The sequence below is a fragment of the Protopterus annectens genome, chromosome 3.part1 (genome assembly GCF_019279795.1).
Source record: "Protopterus annectens isolate FY-2018-M chromosome 3.part1, PAN1.0, whole genome shotgun sequence".
In the NCBI taxonomy this organism is placed as follows: Eukaryota; Metazoa; Chordata; order Ceratodontiformes; family Protopteridae; genus Protopterus; species Protopterus annectens.
The window spans coordinates 526,637,560-526,661,517 of record NC_056732.1 but is presented as its reverse complement, the minus strand read 5'-3'; the positions used below and the strand labels follow the sequence as shown (position 1 = coordinate 526,661,517).

Below are 23,958 nucleotides of genomic sequence, written 5' to 3'. Positions count from 1 at the left end.
GAAAGTGTGAGGAGTAGCCCAAGTAGCCGCTGCACAAATGGTGTCAATAGGCAGTCTGTCTTGGAAGGCTATGGAAGTAGCCAAAGCTCTGGTGGAATGGGCCTTAGGTTTGTTAGGCAGCTTTTGGTGTCTAATTTCATAAACAAGGGAAATCAGAGATGTTAGCCATCTAGATAATGATACCTTTGAAACTGAAAATCCCTTCCTGCCTTCTGCATAGGAGACAAACAGCTGGTCAGATTTTCTGAATTGTTTTGTTCTATCCAAATAGTACCTTAACTGACGATGAACATCTAGCCAGTGTAATTTTTGTTCAGACCTATTGGAATATTCTGGAAAAAACACAGGGAGGTCAATGCTTTGATTTAGATTAGACGTCGAGGCTACCTTAGGCAAAAAGGACGGGTTGGTTTGTAAGGATACCCTGTCCTTATGGAACAACAGATAAGGAGGTCGACAGCTGAGTGCATGAAGTTCCGAAACTCTTCTAGCTGAAGTAATAGCTACCAGAAAGAGAGTTTTCCATGACAGCAATTTTAAAGAACAGGAGGCTGCAGGTTCGAAAGGGGAAAGAATTAAGGAACTAAGAACTAAATTTAGGTCCCAAGGAGGAGGAGGATTTCTTATAGGAGGTCTGAGTAGAAAAACTCCTTTCAAAAAGGCTTTGCAAAGCTTGTGGGACATTATGGCAGACTCTGAAATACCCACATGAAAGTTAGAAATAGCTGCCAATTGAACTTTAAGAGTAGAAGGAGATGAACCTGCATGGAAGAGTTCAGCTAGAAAATCAAGGACCATTTGGATGGAAGCAGTGAAAGGATCTATGTCCCTTCCTTGAGCCCAATATGTGAAGCGTTTCCACTTACTCAAATATATCTTTCAGTGGAAGATTTATGGGAAGCTATCAAAATATCTCGAACAGAGTGAGATAATTATGAAAGCCTGGCTAAGGTTGGAACTGGTGGAACCAAGCAGTGTGGTTCAGAGGGAAGGGCGATGAAACTGACCCGACTGATGGATCAAAAGATCTGGAGCTAGGTCCAGATGCCAAGGTCGCCTCAACAGGAAATGATGTAGAAAGGGGAACCAAACCTGTCGAGGCCAATAAGGAGCAATGAGGATCAACGAGGCCTTCTGAGCGATAGCTTTCTGTATCACTTGAGAGATTAGTGGGAAGGGAGGAAATGCATACAGAAGTCCCGGGGCCAAACTTGGACTAGAGCGTCTCTGCTGGGCTGGCCTGGTAAAGGGAATAGTGTGAAATAATCTCTGCACTTGCTGTTTTGGGGAGTAGCAAAAAGGTCGCAGCAAGGCTGACCCCACTTGAGAAAAATTTCTCTCACAACAGAGTCTTTCAGAGACCACTCGTGAGGCATGAGGATAGCTCTGCTCAACTTGTCCGCGATTTGATTTGACTTCCCTGGGATGTGCGTTGCTATCAGACACCGCTGAGAAGAAATCGCCCATTGCCACAGTCTGAGTGGTTCTCGACACAGGGGTAGGACCTGGTTCCGCCTTGTTTGTTGATATACCACACTACAGACATGTTGTCTGTCTGGATTGCAATCGTTCCCAAAGGAAGAGAGTCTTGAAGGGCTTGCAACGCTAAAAGCACTGCTCTCATCTCCAGGACATTTATGTGCAAGTGGCATTCGTCTGGTTGCCATGTGCCCTGGACAGTCCTGCCCTGATAATGCCCCCCCCACCTGATCAGGGAGGCGTCCGTTGTCAGAGTAGCAACCGGAGGAAGGAACAAAGGGTCTTCCCAATAAGAGCTGAGGGGAAGACATCCACCACAGGAGATGATTTCTGCATGTCTGCGTAATCATAATGGTGTGGGACATCGGAAGTTGCTGGAATGACCATTGTGTAAAGAGCATCCATTGAAGGATTCTCATGTGGAATCTGGCTAATGGAAGCAGAGGTATGGCAGCCGCCATAATTCCCAATACTTTCAGAACTAACCTGGCTTTGATTCTGTTGTTGCTGAAGAGGAATGAGACCAGTTTGTGTATGTCTGCTATTCTCTGATCTGTTAGTCTCGAACATGTCGACTGTGTCTAGATTTGCGCCTATGAAGGTAATAGTACGACAAGGCGACAAAACAGACTTTTCGCAATTTATTGAAATGCCTAACTTTTGACAAATGCGAAAGGTGTAATCCCTGGCCATTAGAAGAATATGCTTGGTGGGAGCTGTGAGGAGCCAGTCATCCAAATATGGAAACACCTGGAATCCTTGTCGTCTCAGGTGAGAAGCTACCACTGCCATGCATTTGGTAAACACCGGGGCAGTGGTGAGACCAAAGGGCAGGGCCCTGAATTGAAAATGACTGGTTCCCAGCCTGAAGCGGAGGAATCTTCTGGAGCGTCTGTTCATTTTTATGTGATAGTACGCATCCTGAAGGTCTATAGAGCACATCCAGTTTCCTTTTCCCAATAGGGGAAGGATGGACTGCAGCGTGACCATCCGAAATCTTGTTTTCTTGACTGATCTGTTCAAGATACTGAGATCCAAAATTGGTCTCCAGTCCCCTGTTTTCTTTGGAACTAAAAAGAACCTTGAGTAGATCCCGGATCCTTGCTGGTCTGCTGGAACTGGCTGAATTGCTCTTTTCGCCAGCAGCTTTGAAATTTCCAAAGCCGCTAGATCCCTTTGAGTGGGTGGAACATCTGGAAGGGATTTTTTTGATTGGTTTGGAATGCGAAGAAAGGGAATGGAATAGCCTTCGGAAATGATGGACTGTACCCATTTGTCTTGAGTCAGGGATAGCCAGGCTTCTGGGTACAGTGACAATCTTCCCCTGACTGCCTCCGAAGATGGGTAGTCGGGCAACACCTCAGGGATGCTGAAAGGGTTTATCCGAGAAGGCTTCTCGATTGCCCTGGTTCTGCGAACCCCCCCTGCCTCTAGGGCGACGTCTACCATTGTTATTCCCGCCTCTGCCTCTGGCGGGGAACCGACTCTGTGCGTCAGGCGAAGACCCTTGAGATTGTTTGCAGAACCACATCTTTCCACTTTTCTGACCCTTGGGGTAAGGCCTAGAAGGAGTAGAAAAACGGACTCCGACGGCAGAAAGAGTCTTGCCATCAGTCTCGCACCTAGTCAAGGTTTCTTTCACTTGAGGACCAAAGAGAGATGATCCATCGAATGGGGAATTAGTGAAAGACGTTTTAAAGGGGTCCGCAAAGTTGCATAGCCGCATCCAGGCATGCCTACGTAAGGCCACACCTGTCCCTGCGGCCCTGCTCGCTCCATCAGCCGCATAAGAGAGGCGCATGGAGGAGTTGGCTATGGAGTTCAGGGTAGCCAGCTGAGTGTTCATCTTATCTTGAAAACCCGCAGCCGTAGGATCCTTCAACATGTCACTCGCTTCTTTGATCAAGTCCCTTTGAAGACGAGTAAAATGGCATAGGTAGTTCAGCGAACGCATTGCAAATGTCGCTGACGAGAACATCCGCTTCCCGTACCTGTCCATAGACCTAGATTCCTTGTTAGGTGGATGGACAGGCACTGAAGGATCAGCTAGTTCCTTCTTAGTGGCAGCAGCAACCACCATAGCATCCACAGAAACTCCTTTTGTCAAAAACTGTTTATCTGCTGGTGCTGTTATGAATTTTGAGGGTCTCCTGGGAGTGGGGTCCACCGAATCAGGAGCCATCCATGCCTTTTTTGCTACCACCTGCATGAGGGGGTCAAAGGGGAGACAACCAGGAGGTGGAAGGGCGAGAGCCAAATGCCTCAAGGTACACAGATTCATCCTCCGAAGGGTTGAGGGCTGGCCAATTTCCCTCTGCTTAAGGATCTCCAGAATGTCTGCAAAGGAGACATCTTCAGAAGGGGAACGGGGAACCCTCGAATCCTTTAAATCTGTGTCAGAGGTGACGGACTCAGGTGAGTCTATGTGTTTCCTCTTACACTTTCTCTTCGAGGGCTCTTCTGCCAAAAGTACAGTTTTGTACCTACCATAAATGTAGATGTTCGAGGATCCACATTGCTGCAGTCCTAACTATTGGGGTAGTCCGCTGTCCAGTCGGCCCGAATACCAAAGTATGGCTGGCGTCGGTCAGGCGCATTAGACTGGCGTCAGTACGTCAGGGTACTAATCGCATGACCGGCGTCATATCCTCAGTCTTTTCTTGCCCCAGATGTCAGAAGACCCTAAAAGACAAGGCCCAATATACCTGCACAAAAATATGTACAATATATACAAAATTATCAGCATATAACCTCACCTACACAACCACCCCTAAACACAGAGGGAAGGAGGGGAGAATTGGACTGCAGCAATGTGGATCCTCGAACATCTACATTTATGGTAGGTACAAAACTGTACTATGTTCTTCATTCCACATTGCTGCAGTCCTAACTGGGTAGAATCCCAAAGCAGAGGTAAGGGAGGCTGGCAAATCATAAAGAAGCAGGAGCTGACAACATGCCTTGCAAAATAGCTGTGGCAAAACCAGCCCTAGACTTAGAGTAGAGAGGAAGGTGATAATGCTTAGAGAAAGTATGCACTGAACTCCAAGTAGCTGCCTCCAAAATATCCTTAGTTGCCACCCTTAGAAATGCTGTTGAAGTGGCAGTAGCCCTAGTGGAATGAGGCCTAATCCCAGCTGGAACCTCCTTGCCATGATGGGAATAACAAAAAATGCAAAACCCAATCCACCTAGAAATAGTTTGCTTTGGCACAGGCTTGCCCTGCAAACTCAAAGCAAAAGAAACAAACAACTGCTGAGACTGCCTAAAATCCTTAGTCCTGCTTAAATAATAACGCAATTGCCTGTGTACATCTAAAGTGTGCAAAATCTTCTCCCCTTTATTTTGGGGATCTGCATAAAAAGTAGGCAAATGAATAGTTTGGTTTAAAGCCACACTAGAAACCACTTTAGGCATAAAGGAAGGATTAGTACGAATGATACCCTATCCTTATGGAAAATCAAAAGGCTCTACTGCCATAAGGGCCTGCAACTCAGACACCCTTCTTGCAGAAGTAATAGCCAACAGAAAAGCAGTCTTCCATGACAAGTATTTCAATTCAGCAGTAGCCGAGGCTCAAAAGGTTGTAGAGTAAGTTTTCCAACACAAAATTGAGATCCCAAGCAGGAGTAGGAGCTCTCATGTGGGGTCTTATATTCTTTGCCCTCTAAGAAACTGCTTGAACAAAGGATGAAAACAATGGTGGGTCACAATCATAGTGAGCTGAAATTGCTGCAGCATGAATCTTAATGGAAGAGAAGGACAAACCTTTGTCCAATAACTCAGTAAGATATTGAAGAGCCACACTCAAATTAGGCTCAGAAATCTCCAAATTCTTTGCTGTACTCCAAAATAAAAATCTCTTCCATTTTTCTGCGTACACTTTCCTTGTACTAGGTCTTCTAGCTTCCATAATCACATTTAAAACTTGTTGAGGAAGTTGAGACCTGCTGTGTTTCAACACAGAATATGCCAGGCTGTTAGATGAAGAGAGTGAAGCTTGACATTGAGCAGATGACCGTCCTTCTGACATAACAGATGTGGAATCAGACTCCTTAGTAGTGGGTACCAGTGTTGCCGAGGCCAATCTGGAGCTATTAAAATCATCCTTGGCTTGTCTTGTCTGACCTTTAAGAGCACCTTTGGAAGAAGAGGCAGAGGTGGAAAGGCATACACATGAAGATTTTTCCAACTGAAAGACAGAGCATCCACTTTCCAAGCTGTGTGATGAAACCCCTTTGTGCAAAACTTTGGCAGCTGGTGGTTTAGTGGAGAAGCGAACAGATCTATGTCTGGAGTTCCCCATGACACTGTCAATTTCTGAAATACATGAAGATCCAGTTTCCACTCGTGGGGATCCATGATTTGTCTGCTTAACACATCTGCTAAGGAGTTCTGTGCTCCCGCAGAAACCTTGCCTGAAGAGTTAGTTGCAAGCTGAGCGCAGTCTCCCATAAAATCATTGCTTGCCTGCATAGAGGATAAGAATGTGTTCCCTTGTTTGTTGATGTACCACATGACAGTTGTGTTGTCTGTTAGAATCAACACCTGCCCTGGAAGAAGTAACTCCTTGAAAGCCATTAATGCAAACTGGACTGCTAACATCTCCTTCATGTTGATATGTAGATGCTGTAGTCTGGCAGGCCACTTGTCTTGTATCCACTTTCCATTTAGATGAGCTCCCCAAGCAATGTCCGAGGCATCTGTCGTTAAAATCTGACTCGCCTCTGGCCGGGTCACAGAGAGTCCCTTGTTTAGGTGACATTCCTGAGCCCACCACAAAAATTCTTTTTGAAGGCAAGGTATTATTTGAATGACAGTGTCCAAATCCTGGCAGTGCTGTGTCCATACATTTTTGCGATACCATTGTAGCTTTCTCATATGCAGTTTGGCATTGGGAAGCACCAGAATACAAGATGCCATGAACCCTAATGCTTGAAGGACTGTCCTTGCAGTCAGCACGGACTGATGAGATAGTTGATGGAAGTAAAGTGATAGACTCTTTTGTTTGTCCGGGGTTAAAAAGGCCATCTGGGCTGCTGTATTCAGTCTCACACCCAGAAAGCACATGTCTTGAGAGTGTACTAGACTGGACTTTATTTCGTTCACAGAATACCCTAGGCATTTTAGCACTGCTATAACATGTTCCAGATGCTGTAGAAGGTCTTCCTTTTCTTGAGCCAGAATCAGGCAGTCGTCTAAGTAAGGATAGATTTGAATTCCTTGTAGCCTGAAGTAAGCTATCACTGGAGCCAGAACCTTTGTGAATACTCTGGGCGCAGTAGATAAGCCAAAGGGCAATGCAGAGAACTGATAATGAGAATTTCCAGCTCAGCATGATACTTCCTGCAACTTAGTCTTATAGGCACATGAAGGTAAGCTTCCTTGAGATCTAAAGTTACCATCCAGTGATCTTTGCCCAGCAGAGGTAAAAGCTGTTGTAACGTCAACATCTTGAACTTGGGAATGTCCAGATAAGTGTTGAGGATAGATAAATCCAAAATTGGTCTCCACGTGTTCCCCTTCTTTGGTACTAGGAACAGGCGAGAATAAAATCCTAGGCCCCTTTCTGATACAGGGACTGGCTGAATGGCCCCTATTTGGAGTAACTGAGAAATTTGCTTGTGAGCCTCTTTCCTTTGTGGAGGAGGAACGTCTGGCATGCCTTTGAAAGGGGGCAATGTATGGAAATAAAACCTGTAACCGTGGTGAATGATATCCAACACCCATCTGTCTTGAGCAATTAAATCCCAATTTTCTTTGAAAAGAGACAGTCTTCCTCCCAAAGGAGCTGCCAGGCGAGTCTACTGGCAGCTGAAAGTGCAGGACATTGGGACTGTTTTCGAGAGGACTGACCCCTGCCCTCACCAGAAGTCTGAGCAGGTGAACTCCTGTTCTAGGCCTAAAAGAACCTTGAGCTCTGCCCCTACCACGTCTAGACCTACCCCTAGACTGGGAATCATAAGCAGGATATGTCCATCCCTTAGTAGGCCAATTTCTACTAAACTTGTGGCTGCACCTGCAAAAATCTTTAACAGTTTGCATAGACTTAGCTTTGTCCTCCATTTTCTTTAAAACTGCTTCCACAGGCGAACCAAACAACACATCAGACTGTAAAGGAGCATCCAAAATCCTTGTCTTAACATGCTCAGCTAAATTCTGATCCCTCAACCAGGCATGCCTGCGAAGAACAGAACTAGTGGCAGCCACCCTCGAGGAGGCCTGTACAGCATCAAAACCACATTGCAAAGAATGCTTACCCACTTGTTCAGACACATGAACTAAATCCAGCAACTCTACACTCAATACCTTCCGCCAAAGCATCCACCTTAGATTTCAATTGTGAAAGGAGATAATTTTGATATTTTAGCATGTGAAACTGACAATTCAACGCCCTCATGGCTAAAGTGGAAGAAGTATACACTTTCTTTCCCCATCTATCCAAAGCCCTTGCCTCTTTATCAGTAGGAACAGGGTTTTTAACAACAGAGGCCTTAACACCTTTAGGTCCCTGAGAAACAGTCTCCGGGTCTGCCCTAGGATTCTTAAAAGATACTTATGAGCTTCAGGCACCCTATAGTACCTATCAGGTTTAACAGGAGCAGGAGGCAAGGAATCAGGGTTCAGGAAGCCTCTGCAAAACATCTTCTACCACATTCAACACAGGAGGTATAGCTAAGGGCCTATGCTGGGGTAAAACAAGAATTCCTAAGCCTTTTCCTAGAATCAGAGTAATCTTGGCCTTCCCATTTAAAGTGCTCCCTCATGGAATGCAGAGTCTCTGAAAAGAGAAATCCTCAGGAGGAGAAGCTGTAGGAGTGGAATCATCCACATCAGAATCAGAATAAGGAGGAAACTCCTGCAAGTCTTCAGAAGACTCAGAAGCCTCTGAACACTGTTCAAAACTCTCAAACTCAGGTTCCACCCTAGGCCTCTTATCAGGAGGGCATAGAACCTCTAATCAGAGTAATTAAATCTTCTGCCATTTTAAGCATATGTTTCTTAGGCACAGAACCTGAAGTGCTAGGAGAAGCCCCACTGAAGCTAAACTTGCCCTACCTCCCAAAGAAGTTTGGGAAACAGAAGGAGAGGCTCTAACTACCTTGGAAAGAGAGGAAAGAACAGTTACCTGAGAAGCCCCTCAGCCTGGCCTACCTCCTGAGAAGGCACATCCTGCAACAGTAAAGTCTCTGCCTGAGACTCCAAAGAAACTCCTGGCAAAACCTCTGGCTCCACTGAGCCTTCTAAAGAACCGACGTCTGGGACTGCCGGTTCATCAACCCTAGGCTTCGCTGTGTTGTCCTTGCGCTTTTGACGAAGCGGGCGGAGCATCCGGCGGCATTTTATAATTACAACGCTTCCCAAACACTAACCTGGCACAGTCTAACCGTCTCTTAATAGTGCGTTTATTAAATCTAGCACAAGAGCGGCATCCAACAACGTCGTGCTCAGGCCCTAAACAAGGTATACACAAGGTATGGTAATCCCTATGAGGTATCTGTTTCCCACAAGAAATACAGTTATTCACTTTTCTGACATCCGGTTAAATACTGAGGCAAGAAAAACCAAAATGTTCCCCAACGGGGTACTTAGCCAACTTTGATTCGGTCTGAAACTCCGTCTTCAGAAAATTTCAGAACGCCAACCTGCACTCGCAAAACTGCTTCTGCATCGGACCATGCGGCAAAAAAGACTGAGGATATGACGTCGGTCATGCGCATTAGTACCCTGACGTACTGACGTCAGTCTAATGCGCCTGACCGCGCCAATATACTTTGGTATTCGGGCCGACTGGACAGCGGACTACCCCAATAGTTAGGACTGCAGCAATGTGGAATGAAGAACATCAGGAGAGGCCTCGGAAGAGGATGAGATCCCCGCGGGGAATTCCTGTGGAGCTGGCTCTCTGCGGTCCGGGATGAGGGAGTGAGTCGACTTGACCTGAGGCACCGAAGAGGGGGGGGGCGGACGGATCCAACTGTGGGGTAGAACCAGGTTCTAACACACTCCGCATGACCTCGAACGCACCCCTGTCAGGCAGAGCCAGAGGTCCCGCTCGAAGCTAAAACCTCCCTCGGCACCGACAGTGATGGCTCCGAGGCCAATGTCGGAGGCGAACTTACCAGAGCGAAGCCCGAGAGGAGGCGGGGTCGGACAATGGTCCGATGCCACTCACCCCTCGAGCCGACAATGGAAGTCCGGCCGAGATTCTTCAAGGAAGAAAACGGAGCAGACGATGGAGCCGAAGACAATTGTATCGGCTCCGACGCTACCACAGTCTCGGTTCCGAAACGACCGGGCTCCGAGCTCAACTGAGTCGGAGGAGGAACATAGTGATGGACAGGGGCAGGCATCGACTGATGAGTCGGGCTCTGAAGCATTTGGGCTAGTGCCTCGGACTTAAGAAGTCGACTCACTACCCTCCGAAGGTCATGATCCGACAGCCTCGATGACCTAGAGGAGTGAGATTTATGGCTCCATTCAGACAGCAGAGGAGATGCTGGAGCCGAATGAACGGAGCCAAGGGATGGTGACTTAGACCTCTTCCTAGATGTCGGCTCCGAAGGTCTGGTCGGAGCCGACACGGACTCTAATACCTCGCTCCAGCCGAGCCGAGGAACCACAGAAACTGTGGATTGAGACTCATCGGCTCCAGCCGGAGCCGATGAAGACGGAGGTTTAGCAGCCTTAGGTCTCGGCTCAGTAGCTGGAGCCGAGGACCTAGAAGCCTTGGAGGGCTTCCCGAAGAGACAGTAAGGGAGTCCTCAGGCTTGAGTAAACCTCTTAGAATCAATTTGTTTTCTTTCCTGCAGGACCCTGGGACTGAAGCCATGGCAAACAGCACAGGAGTCCTGCAGGTGCAAAGGTCCCAGGCAGTAGACACAAGAAGTGTGACCGTCTGTCAGAGACATTTTCTGACAGCACGCGTCACACTTCTTGAAGCCTGAGACCTTTGATTCTTTAGACATTTTATAAAGTGTAATCACACACACACAGTCAAACACCCTGATTACACCCTACCTTATTTTAAACTCAAAAAATAAAACAACTAACAAGGTTTTAAATTAAGAGAAACAGCACACACACTCACTAGGGAATGGGAAAGAAGGCCTGAAGGCCCGAGGGAAGACATAAGTTCTTGTGAGAAAAAAATGGGATTTTGAGAGAAAAGGGAGTAGAATTCCACTAAACTAAGGGAAACAAGTATTAGAATTAAAACTAAAGGGGTTTAAGTACACTAACTTTACTAGAAAGTCACTTACCAAGAAGCCGGTAGAAAACCAACACCTCGATCGCTGTAGCGGCAAACAAGATCTGAGGTAACTCTTGCCTAGCATTGTGGGATATAAGGGGAGCCTCAAGCCGGTGGAACCAACTCTCGAGCTTTAGAGTGGCCGAGTCGGAGCCGAGGTCAGCTCCGAACCCATCCAGCAAGAATGAAGGCGAGATAGACAACTTAACATTGGCTGGTAAGTGGTGCTGAAGTAACCTAGGAGGAGTACATCTCTCAATAAAAAAGAGAATGGAAGTAACACATGACCTTGCCACTCACTGTAGCAGGACTAAAAAGTGTCAAAGGTGAGGGCCTGATTAAGACAGTTGTAAGAGTAGGGCTTGTCCAAGGGAGTGATACAGGTGGGATTGTGGTATCTCATCTAGGGTGTATTCATGAGATGAATTCCAAAGATGTGAAAAGATAAATGACTCAGCACAGTGAAGGGCTGGAGCACCAAACAGGCTGGAGGGCCTGAAGCAAGACAGCATAAAAATCACCAAAAATACACTAAACCCCATATATATTTATATATATATATATATATATATATATATATATTTATATATATATATATATATATATATATATATATATATATATATATATATATATAAAAATCAGGCACACGGCCTTACTTTAATATACCATCTTCATAATCGCACATCCTCTATGAAACGGCAATCAGCTTGAAACAGCACAACCTGACACATGCAAAACTCAAACATTCAATTGTTCAAACAAAAATGCACCTTCACTTCATGGCAATTTGAATATTCCATCAAAGCAATCACATCTGTATGTAGAGATACTCCTGATATCCAGACAACAGCTTGTCCAAGGGAGTGATACAGGTGCCTACATATCTAATCTCGGGTGTATTCATGAGATGAATTCCAAAGATGTAAAAAGACACGACTCAGCACAGTGAAGGGCTGCAGCACCAAACAGGCTGGAGGGCCTGAAGACAGGTCAAATACCATCAAAAAATATACTAAACCCCACATAAAATCACATCTGCATGTAAAAATACACTACCACACACATATACACACACTTGTCATTACTGCCTAGACCGATGGGAAAATGTATGCATGGATACTCTGTTAATTCCAATTTTCATCATCTAGCCATTATCCAACAAGACTATTTTAAGGTCATACAAAATAAGCATGCAATTCATTCTTTGAATCAATGAAAGTCTCAAATCCAGCTGGAAAGTACATTCAAAATACTGATAGGTAAAATGTCTGGAAATGCAACTTTGTCTACAGTCTCTCTCTGCTATTACAAATCGTGCTCTTTGTCACACAGTGAAAGAACTACAGTCATTATCTTAGCACAATCATCCATCTCCAGTGATACACACCCTCCATGGACACCTGAGAAAGATGAAAATCTGAACCTTCACCATGTTTCAGCTCTTAATTTGTATATGTTTCAGTTGCTTTATCACACCTTGTCTATCTGCAAGAAGCTAAGTGTTCTCAGTTTTAATTTGCACAGCATGTAAACGAGTCCAAGTTAACACTTCTTGCACAAAGGCTTCACAACCCTGCCCTTTGTCAAAATCTACTCGTATTTGTTTTCCTTCCCTCCGTTCTGTAAAGTACAGTTTTGTACCTACCATAAATGTAGATGTTCGAAGATCCACATTGCTGCAGTCATAACCTGTGGGTAGTCCGCTGTCCTCGGTCGGCCCGAATACCAAAGTGTTAGGCTGGCGTCGGTCATGGTCGCTCAGATCTGACGTCAGTACGCCGTGGTATTAAAGCGCATGACCGACGTCATATCCTCAGTCTTTCTTGCCCCAGATGTCAGAAGGCCCTAAAAAGAAAGGCCATAGCCAAAAACAGAAAACCTCCAAAACCCATGTACAAACAATATTTACAACCCAAACCACACAACCACTCCCAACTACAGAGGGAAGGAGGGAGGGATTGGACTGCAGCAATGTGGATCTTGAACATCTACATTTATGGTAGGTACAAAACTGTACTATGTTCTTCATCTCACATTGCTGCAGTCATAACCTGTGGGTAGAATCCCAAAGCAAAGGTAAAGGGAGGTTGGCAAAATCATAAAGCATTGGGAGCTGCTAACATGCCCTGTAAAACTGCAGTGGCAAACCCAGCCCTAGATTTGGAATAAAGAGGGAGATGGTAATGTTTAGAAAAAGTGTGCACTGAACTCCAAGTAGCTGCTTCCAAAATATCTTTAGTAGCTACACCCCTTAAAAAAGCAGTAGAAGTGGCAGTAGCCCTAGTGGAATGAGGTCTGATTCCAGCCGGAATCTCCTTACCATGATGAGAATAACAAAAAGCAATACAATGGCCAATCCACTTAGAAATAGTTTGTTTTGAAATAGGCTTCCCCTGAGAGCCTAAAGCAAAAGAAACAAATAACTGTTGAGACTGTCTGAACCCTTTAGTTCTGCTCAAATAATAACGCAACTGCCTGTGAATATCTAAAGTGTGTAAAATTTTCTCCCCTTTATTTTGGGGATCAGCATAAAATGTAGGCAAATGAATAGATTGGTTCAAGGCCACATTTGAAACCACTTTAGGCATAAAATTAGTACGCAGGGATACCCTATCCTTATGAAAAATCAGGAAGGGTTCAACTGCCATTAGAGCCTGTAATTCAGATACCCTTCTAGCAGACGTAATGGCCAACAAAAAAGCAGTCTTCCAAGACAAAAACTTCAACTCAGATGTAGCTGCAGGTTCAAAAGGAGGTAAAGTGAGTTTTTCCAACACAAAATTGAGATCCCAGGAAGGAGTAGGAGCTCTACGTGGGGGTCTTATGTTCTTTGCCCCTCTAAGAAACTGCTTAAACAAAGGATGAGAGAATAATGGTGGGTCACAGTCATAGTGAGCAGAAATGGCTGCAGCATGAACTTTTACAGAGGAGAAAGACAAACCCTTGTCTAATAATTCTGTAAGATACTGAAGTGAAACACTCAAATTAGGCCCTGAAACATCAAAGCTCTTTGCTTTGCTCCAAATAAAAAATCTCCTCCATTTATCAGCATAAACTTTCCTTGTACTAGGCCTTCTGGCCTCCAAAATGACATTCAAAACTTGTTGAGGAAGCTGTGACCCTCCAGGTGCTAGAACAGAATATGCCAGGCTGTCAGATGCAGGGACTGTATAATGATATTGAGGAAATGATTGCCTGCCTGGGACAAAAGGTGTGGAATTGATGGCAAAGGCCAAGGGGGCTCCCGTACTAAACTCCTCAGCAGAGGGTACCAGTGCTGCCGTGGCCAATCTGGAGCTATTAGACTCATGGAGGGCTTGTCCTGTCTGACCTTCAAGAGCACCTTGGGAAGGAGAGGCAGAGGAGGAAAGGCATAGACGTGAAGATTGTTCCAGCTGAATGATAGAGCATCCACTTTCCAAGCTTTCGGATGAAACATCTTTGTGCAAAACTTTGGCAACTGGAAATTTAGTGGAGAAGCGAACAGATCTATGTCTGGAGTCCCCCAAATCACTGTCAACTGTCGAAAGACATGAGGATCCAACTTCCACTCGTGGGGATCCACCATCTGTCTGCTCAAAACATCCGCTAAGGAGTTCTGTGCTCCTGGCAGAAACCTTGCCTGAAGAGCGAGGTGCAAACTGAGAGCAGTCTCCCACAAAATCATAGCTTGCCTGCAAAGAGGGTACGAATGAGTTCCCCCTTGCTTGTTGATGTACCACATGACAGTTGAGTTGTCTGTTTGAATCAACACCTGTCCTGGGTGAAGTAGATCCTTGAAAGCCATCAATGCAAATTGGACTGCTAACATCTCCTTCAAGTTGATATGCAAATGTTGAAGTCTGGCAGGCCACGTGTCTTGAACCCATTTTCCATTGAGGTGTGCTCCCCAAGCCTTGTCTGAGGCATCTGTCGTTAAGATCTGACTCGCCTCTGGTCGGGTCACAGAGAGTCCCTTGTTTAGGTGACATTCCTGAGCCCACCACAAAAATTCCTTTTGAATGCAAGGTATTATCTGAATAACAGTGTCCAAATCGTGGCAGTGTTGAGTCCATACACTTTTGAGATACCATTGTAGCTTCCTCATATGCAGTTTGGCATTGGGAAGCACCAGAATACAAGATGCCATGAACCCCAAGGCTTGAAGGACTGTCCTTGCAGTCAGCCTGGACCGTAGAGACAACTGTTGGAAGTAAAGTGTAAGATTTCTTTGCTTGTCCGGGGTCAAAAAAGCCATCTGAGAGGCTGTATTCAGTCTCACACCCAGAAAGCACATTTCCTGAGAGGGTACTAGACTGGACTTTGTTTCGTTCACAGAATACCCTAGGCACCTTAACACTGCCATAACATACTGTAGATGGTGAAGTAGCTTGTCTTTGTCTTGAGCAAGAATCAGGCAATCGTCCAAATAAGGATAAATTTGTATTCCTCTTAACCTTAAGAAGGCTATCACCGAGCCAGAACCTTTGTGAACACCCTGGGCGCAGTAGATAAGCCAAAGGGCAATGCAGAGAACTGATAATGTAAAGTCCCAGCCACGCAGGAATCTCCTGCAACTGGGCCTGATAGGAATATGAAGATAAGCCTCTTTGAGATCCAGAGTTACCATCCAGTGATCTTTGCCCAACAGAGGCAGAAGTTGTTGCAAAGTCAACATTTTGAATTTTGGAATGTCCAGGTAGGTGTTGAGGATAGATAAATCCAAAATTGGCCTCCAAGTGTTTCCTTTCTTTGGTACAAGAAACAGGCGAGAATAAAATCCTAGGCCCACTTCTGACAGAGGGACCTGCTGTATAGCCCCCATTTGAAGAAGTAAAGAAATCTGTTTGTGAGCCTCCACCCTTTGCTGAGGGGGAACGTCTGGCATGCCTGTGAAAGGAGGCAATGTGTGGAAATAAAACTTGTAGCCTCGGGCGATAATGTCCAACACCCATTTGTCCTGGGTGACTAAAAGCCAATTTTGTCTGAAAAGTGCCAACTTTCCTCCCAGAGGAGCTGCCAGACAGGAAGGATCTGGCAGCTGAAGATGCAGGTCATTGGGTCTGTTTACGAAAGGACTGGCCCCTGCCCTCACCTGTAGATTGTGCAGGGGAACTCCACGTTCTAGGCCTGAAAGAACCCTGAGCTCTGCCCCTACCACGTCTAGATCTGCCCCTAGACTGTAAATCAGAAGAAGGGTAAGCCCATCCCTTAGTAGGCCAATTTCTGCTAAACTTAGGGGGCTGCACCTGCAAAAAATCCTTAACAGTCTGCATAGACTTAGCTTTGTCTTCCATTTTCTTCAAGACAGACTCCACAGGAGAACCAAACAAAACTTCAGACTGAAGAGGAGCATCCAAAATTCGAGCTTTAACATGCTCTGACAAGTTCTGATCCTTAAGCCAGGTGTGCCTACGAATAACTGATCCAGTGGCAGCCACCCTGGAAGAAGCCTGTAAAGCATCGAAACCACACTGCAAAGAATGCTTACCCACCTGATCAGAGGCATGAACCAAATCCTGTAATTCCTTACACTCTATGCCCTCTGCCAAAGCATCTACCTTAGACTTTAACTGAATAAGGAGAAAATTCTGGTACTTCAACATATGAAACTGGCAATTCAAAGCCCTCATTGCTAGAGTGGAAGAGGTATACACTTTTTTACCCCACCTATCCAAAGCTCTAGAATCTTTATCCATAGGAATTGGATTCTTTACAACAGAAGCCCTGACACCCTTAGGACCCTGGCTAATAGTTTCTGGGTCAGCCCTTGGGCTCTTATACAGATATTTATGAGCCTCTGGCACTCTGTAATACCTATCTGGTTTAACCGGTGCAGGAGGCAAAGAGTCTGGATTAAGGGAAGCCTCAGAGAAAACATCCTGAACAACATCCAAAACAGGAGGTATAGCCAAGGGCCTATGTTGTGGTAAAAACAAAACTTCCCTAAGCCTCTTTCTGGAATCTGAGAAATCCTGACCTTCCCATTTAAAATGCTCCCTCATAGAATGCAGGGTTTCTGAAAAAGAAAAATCCTCTGGAGGAGAAGCAGAAGGACTAGAATCCTCTGCGTCTGAATCAGAATAAGGAGGAAAATCCTGAATGTCTTCAGCCAAAGACTCTGAGTAATCTGAAGAATGTTCCAAACCTTCCACCTCTGGCTCCACCCTAGGCCTCTTATCTGGGGGGGGGCATAGAACCTCTGATTAAGGAAATCAAATCTTCTGCCATTTTTAGCATGTGTTTTTTAGGTACAGAACCTGCAGAACTAGGACTGACACCAGAGGAAGACAAACCAGGCCTGACCTTGGAAGGTACCTTAGAGACAGAAGGGGAAGCCCTAACCACCTTATGCAAAGAAGGGAGTACAGCAACCTGAGAGGCCCCCTCAGCCTGACCCAACTCCTGAGAGGCCACATCTTGCAAAATTAACAGCTCCCCCTGAGACTCAGCTGAAACCTCGGCTGGATCCACAGATTCCACCGTAGTTTCTAAAGAACCGGCGTCCGGAACGGACGACTCATCCTGCTTGGACTTTAACAATTTTTCCTTGCGCTTCTTAGCGGTAGCGGGCGTCGGAGGATCCGATGGCATATTGTAATTACACCGCCATCAAGACAAGCCTAGCGCAATCTAACCTACATTTAATGGTGCGCTTATTAAATCTAGCACAAAAGCGACACCCGACTACGTCGTGCTCAGGCCCCAAACAAGGAATACAGAGAGAGTGGTAATCCCTATGAGGTATCTGTTTCCCACAAGAAATACAATTATTCACTTTTTCTGACATCCGGATTTAACTGAGGCAAGAAAAGACAAAAATATTCCCCAACGGGGTACTTAGCCCAACTTGGTTTCGGTCTGAAACTCAGAATACGAAAATTTCAGAATGCCGAACGGCACTTGCAAATGCTGCTTCTGCTTCGGACCATGCGGCAAGAAAGACTGAGGATATGACGTCGGTCATGCGCTTTAATATCACGGCGTACTGACATCAGATCTGAGTGACCATGACCGACGCCAGCCTAACACTTTGGTATTCGGGCCGACCGAGGACAGCGGACTACCCACAGGTTATGACTGCAGCAATGTGAGATGAAGAACATCCACAGATTCACATTTTTGAAGTTTTGCCTCCCCTTTTGTATTAACTCACTAGAACCCACTTAGGAGTTCATGTCTTCTGCGATCTAAGCTACAATCTCTTACCTTACTTTCCAGATCTCTTTTTTTCACTGTTTCTATCAGTTTACCCCAAGGTATACTAATTTTGGTTCTCATCTACCAACTCTCCCATATTGGATGATTTGCACGGGGCCCCCAGTTGACTCCCCAACTATTGTGTGTTGGGAACTTGAGATGGCAGAAGCCATGAACTCCCATCTCATCTTGTTCTTGTATTTTGCCATGTAAGCCATAATCTGTTAACATACTAACAAATCTCTAATCTTTCTTTTCACTGCTTCTATCAGTTTAATCCAAGGTGTCGCTCGTCCGGTGAGGATAAAACAGACAAACAGTTGTGGGCTCGGTTTAAGCAGCTTTATTACATACAAACACATCAGGATTGAGACTTAGTAACAAACTTAAATAAACTTACAAACAGACTGACTACTGGACTCATACATGTTAACACACTGGCTGTTCACTAAAAATGGCACTGCTGCCTACACGTACTCTATTTATATGCACGTGCTCTCACTTTGAAATGCTTCTTAAAGTCACAACACGCATTCTAATCTACACAAGGTATATTAATCTTGACTCTCATCTGTCAACGCTACCAGTCTGGATGATTTTCGTGGGGCCCCCAGATGACTCCCCAGCTATCACTTATCAGGCCCTTCGACTGATCTTTGTCTGCCACAATGTCTGCCTTCAATTCTGACTGTTGCCATTGGTTTAACTTTTTTCATCTTCTTCTTTCGGTTTTTACAAATGCTGGACATGGAACATCAGCATTTCTGTACTTCAGCTACTTAAACACTTTCACATTTACAGTGTTACTAATAAAACCATTAACTCATGTAGCTACTAGGAACATGTTTGCTCAATAAGGTACTATCAGTTTTTGAAGGAACTAGGGAGGAGACAAGTCTGTGTGTAATCTCTAGTTCTAGTATGTGACATGACCATGTGCAATGGCAGACATCCCGGAGCAGGGTACCAACAGAGTGCGAGAATTCTATGCTGACAAGTTCACAAAAGAAGAAACTCTCAACACCAGTCCCTTACACAGGGCCTTCAGACTCAAACAATAATGGTTATTCAAATGTATAAAGCATTCTTTGTTTGCTTTTTGTCACCCTGCTGCCTATCTTCCCTTCACGATCTGTCAGCCCATTTACTCCTCATATGCCAAAAAACAATCTCAAAAACTGTCATTTACTCAACCTTAAAAACATGTGTTGATGGCTGTCATGGGTACCCACAACTTTGTGGTGAGACTACTATGCCCTCTCCCTCCAACTTTCTTCCGGACTAAAGCAGGCTGAAATCTCTGACTTGGTAAACCAAGGCCGTATCTCTGGTTACATCTATTTGGACTGAAAGCCTCCAATTGCATGAGGTAAAGTAATCACTGACCTACTTGAACTCTCCTTCTCAAAACCGACAAGTCAGGATCAGAGACTCAACTCCTACCTTCCTCTGCCAGGCTCTTCCAGCACTTGAAAAACTAATCAAACTTGAGTTTTCTGGGTTATATTTTAGGCTAGTCCTTCTATGCAAGAGTATATAGTATAAACTATTTTGATAAGACTGCAAGTATACTTTCTGTTCTTGTAGATAAGCTGACAACAGCAAACATTTTCCTAGTTCAGTAAAAATAGGGCTTATATAAGACATACTGTTACTAGCTTCAGTGTACAAAGCTCTAGTGACCATGAAGGCCTTTTATAGGACATAGTTCTCAAACAATAACACAGTCAATTAAAATACACATCAACATGAAAATCATAAATGGAACTTTAAAAGACTAAATGAGATTGTTGGAACAGTAGGACACAGTGACCTAGACGAAATTACATCCTTGACATCAAAGTAGACATTTCAAAGGCATACTTGTCACAGTCAAGATATCAGAACACAGCTGCATACTGCCTTCACAAAGCTTTTCTTTAGAAATGTCATGAGCGGCTAAATCACAAAGACACAAGGAAATATTAACAGATAATGCGTGTAGACTTCTTGCATCTAGGGATGGCCTTAGTAATTGTGAGGCCCAGTTTTGGTAAATTTTTTTGAGGCCTCCCAGCTGACTCCACAACTATAACCTAACCCTCTACTACACACTAGCCTCTAGGACTTAACATTCGTTCAAATAAGGCATCTAGAATTATATTCCATTGCTATCTATTAATAACAGAACAGTACATGTATTTATTGGCTTATATTTTGCCCCCCCCCAAAAAAAAAAAACAAAACATGAAGCTCTACATACTACACTATCTTTCGCAGGTGCTGCAGATAACAATCGGATTGTGCCATGCTGAAGTAAGCTTGGTGTAACCTTGAGTCATTACAGTCCTTAGCTTTCTCCTCCCAAGCCCAGTGTCCTTAGATGCTAAGAAATGCTGGAGACACTTGATGATTATGGGAAGACTGGGGTACCAAAGAGAGCATGAATATATTTGTTTTCAAACTCATATGTACACTTTGCTCTCATATTACCCTTTTTTCCTTCATGGGCTTCGACCGCCTGAGCCTGCCCTGAATTGTTGGAGCTTCTTGTCCAGTTAATTCTCATACCCTATTACAGTCAGTGTGTTTCCACAAAATCATATAAAGACGTTCAACATCTTTAGAATGCTTACTATGACTACTACTGATAACAGTAATAACAACAATTATCTCTGGCCTCTCTCTAGAAATAGCATTGCTCAATAACCATACCACTGAAAGTTTATTACTTCCAAAACCAGGTAAGTGGACTAATTCTTGCACATCATTTTCAGGCATAGCAAAAAAATTAAACCACACTATAAAGCCAAAAGGCAGTCAGTGCTTTAATTTGTATGCTGGAATGATGCATTAAATATAGGACCCTGGCACAATCAAACTGAATGGAAAAATTTGATCTAATAAGATTTGCATACTGTATATGTCATTAATAATCCCATCCATGTGAAGCAAAAGCTCATCCCTAACTATTCAAACCTACTGTGGCCCAGTAGATGGGAAATCCCAAATTTATACCTGGGTTGGCACCCATGTCCCTAATGGACAAGGGCAGCCTGTGAACATTTGATGTATATAAGCCTATAGCGCAACTGTAAAATTGGTATTGACACATGTCAGCAATACATTGGTAAACTCGGTGTAAGCTTAGCAAGGCTTAAAGTAATCTCCTATAAATATATACATCTACAATTGATGCATCAAGTAACTGATTATCTGATAGGGCTATGTAAGCATGCTATATTTTCTGCTTTGTATGATTCCCATAGAAGATTTTTGCCAAGCCACTAGGGAGAGAATAAAATTGCATTTTTTTCCTGCATTGCCACTACCTATTGTCTTTATAGCATGGTTTTATTGTCAGGCATAGCCCAAGCAACAAGTGCAACAATAAGGATTACATATCGGGATAATTTACAGTAGTCATTAAGCAGCATGTCTTAACAATTGGAAGGAAGCCAGAATGTCTTAAAGAAGCCCATGTGGATGTAGGGTGATCATGCAAAACTCACACAATTTGTTTAACTTTATGCAAAACATATCGCCCATAACCTCTCACAGACCAGTCCAACCATTTTCTATCTTAAGTTTCGACGTGTCCCTCCACCCTCACTTTGTATGGGACACAAATTATGGTATTTCTTATCAGGGTTTATTATTGTGTTTCCTCTTTTAGCCAAGTGGAATAATTTTTCCATGCATCTCTACCTCCCCTTCATTCAATACACATGCCTTGTGTTTTACTTCTCTGCTGCAACTGCAACACGTGTTTCTCCCTGGCATACCATACTATGAAATGTAACATTCTGTCACAGCTCTTGGTGATCAGAAGTTCTCACAGAGTATCTATTTATTTTTATTCTGTTTGTGCTTAATAATATTGGATTTCATAGCAGCCAATGGTGACTGTTCCAGTTATTATTAATACATATTTTTTAGAACATTCATTAGCAACCAATCATATACCTCACATTATCTCATTCCCTTCTATGATAGCAACTGGAGTGGTACACAAACACAGATAGTTATAACCTGACTTCAGCTTAGGGCTGAAAACCCTGTTGGGTACTCTGCAACAGCAAACTGACTACTATGACAGCATAAGCAGCTAACACTTAGAGATGCACACGTGGCATGAAACTGCAACGTCTTTAATACTAGACTTGCCACTAGAGTGCAATACATGATATGAAGTGTAGGCACTCCTCTCTAATGAGACTTCTAGCTACCACTGAAGTAAGACTACAAAAAAGAAGATGCCTTGTACTTTGCTGTGGTTTCTCTTAGACAAGCTTTATGGGCTACATAAGGCATAATGACCTTGACATAGCCTACTGCTGCTGGGTCTCCTGTAGGAAGTGTGTCATACTGAGCCAAACTGGTTCAACTGGACAAAGGGAAGCCCTACATGTAACATATTTTACCCTGTTACCTTTTTCGGTTATTCTACAGACATTATGCTTATTTATTATGCAACTGACAATGGGGACTTGCTTCTTTTTCTACATACCTTCTCATGGAATGCTGTAATAAGCCACAACTCTGACTCAAGGTTTGCTCCACGCTTCTCTGCTGCAATGAAATGCAGAAGATTCTCATGTTTCATCCCAGGAGAGTTAAAAATCTCACGCTCATTTTGCCAAGATTGTTTATTCTAAGCAACAGAAAAAAAGAAATCTGTTACTACTACATAATATCAACTGATCAAAGTACATCTCATTATGGTAATACCAGACTTTAAAAAAATGCTTTCTGGACTAAGAAAATGCTAAAAGTATACAAACCAATCTTAGATACAAGTTATAAAGAAGGAAAAAAAAAAAGAACATTTCACACTAACACTCGAAGGATTAACATTAATTGTATGTTAGGAGGTGATAAAGCCCCAAGAGTGAGAGACTTTTACTTTTGTATGGCTGGCCACCTTGCACTGTGATTGTAAATGCAAAACTGTTTCTTTTAAGTCTGTGCACAATAATGGACTCTTCAGTAGGCTATTGTTAATACTAACAATGTCTTTCTAATGAACCTTATCTACAGATTCTGTTTAATGGGTAATTGCATTGTTGACCTTCTGGCACAACCTTAAAAGAAAGTATGACAGCGTGATAAACTTTCCATAATTTCAGACATTTAAGAACATTCACAACTGCAGTTGTATTCCTTAAATACTGAAATGATGTCCGTCTCACCAGCCCAACTCTCAGCTCTGCAGATGTCAAATGTGGGCAGCCTCCTTCCTCATTGTGAGAACGCATTTGAATAAATCTGCGACTCACTTTCATTACTTACACTCACGCGGGTCTTAAAGCTATTCAGGCTCTAAGGACTTACAGATCTACTGCTATTCATAGCTGCATTCTTTCCCTCCACTAGGGCCATAAACCTAGAGAGCCTATGCTTGGTTCTAAATGCTATCTATTGTCTCCAAATTAAACATTTGAGAAATATGTGTAAAGTAAATGTACTGTCATAGTAGAGGGGGCATGTCATGAGTTACTGAGCTAGTCACTGTTAAGATCATCACACTAATACATTTTTATGTAAAGCTCTCTACGAACCAAGACAGTTCATTTGATGCTGAATAACTTACTTTACAAAAACATTTAAATGAATATAAAGTATGCATTTCAGACTGTTTTCCACTTGGCACATTTCTAGGGATACTTAGATATGTGTACACGCAGGATTCATAAACATATTATCTAATTTACTTTGAAGCTGTTGCGAAAAAGAAGCAGCAAGTAAAACTACAAACTGGCAGGACCCAGTATAATGACATTTTTTTGATGCGTTTGCCATTTATGACTGACTAGCAGAGATTTTCTAAGACAGGAAATAAGATACTCTGGCTGACTGTGTGAAATAAGGTGGGGACAGAGTGCTAAGACAGAACCTAAAACTAGAGTTGCCACCTTTCCAAATGCCCAAAGTGCGACATTTGTGCTACAAACATCAGATTTTGCAGGGCAAAACATACCCACAGCCAGTACAAAGGACAGAACTTCAGTGTTTTGCTGAATAAAAGTCTATTCTTGTAGCATTTTAGTTCCTTATTCTGTTTC

The 23,958-nt window shown here is 43.8% G+C and overlaps 1 protein-coding gene across 1 annotated transcript in view; it reads right to left on the bottom strand.

The window, feature by feature from the left end:
* ACVR2B (activin A receptor type 2B) overlaps positions 1 to 23,958 on the bottom strand; it is a 715,604-nt gene that overhangs the window by 235,433 nt on the left and 456,213 nt on the right. Inside the window, exon 6 of the mRNA XM_044066229.1 lies at positions 22,404 to 22,547. Within this exon, the coding sequence (XP_043922164.1) occupies positions 22,404 to 22,547 (144 nt within the window). The remainder of the gene's footprint in view (positions 1 to 22,403; positions 22,548 to 23,958) is intronic.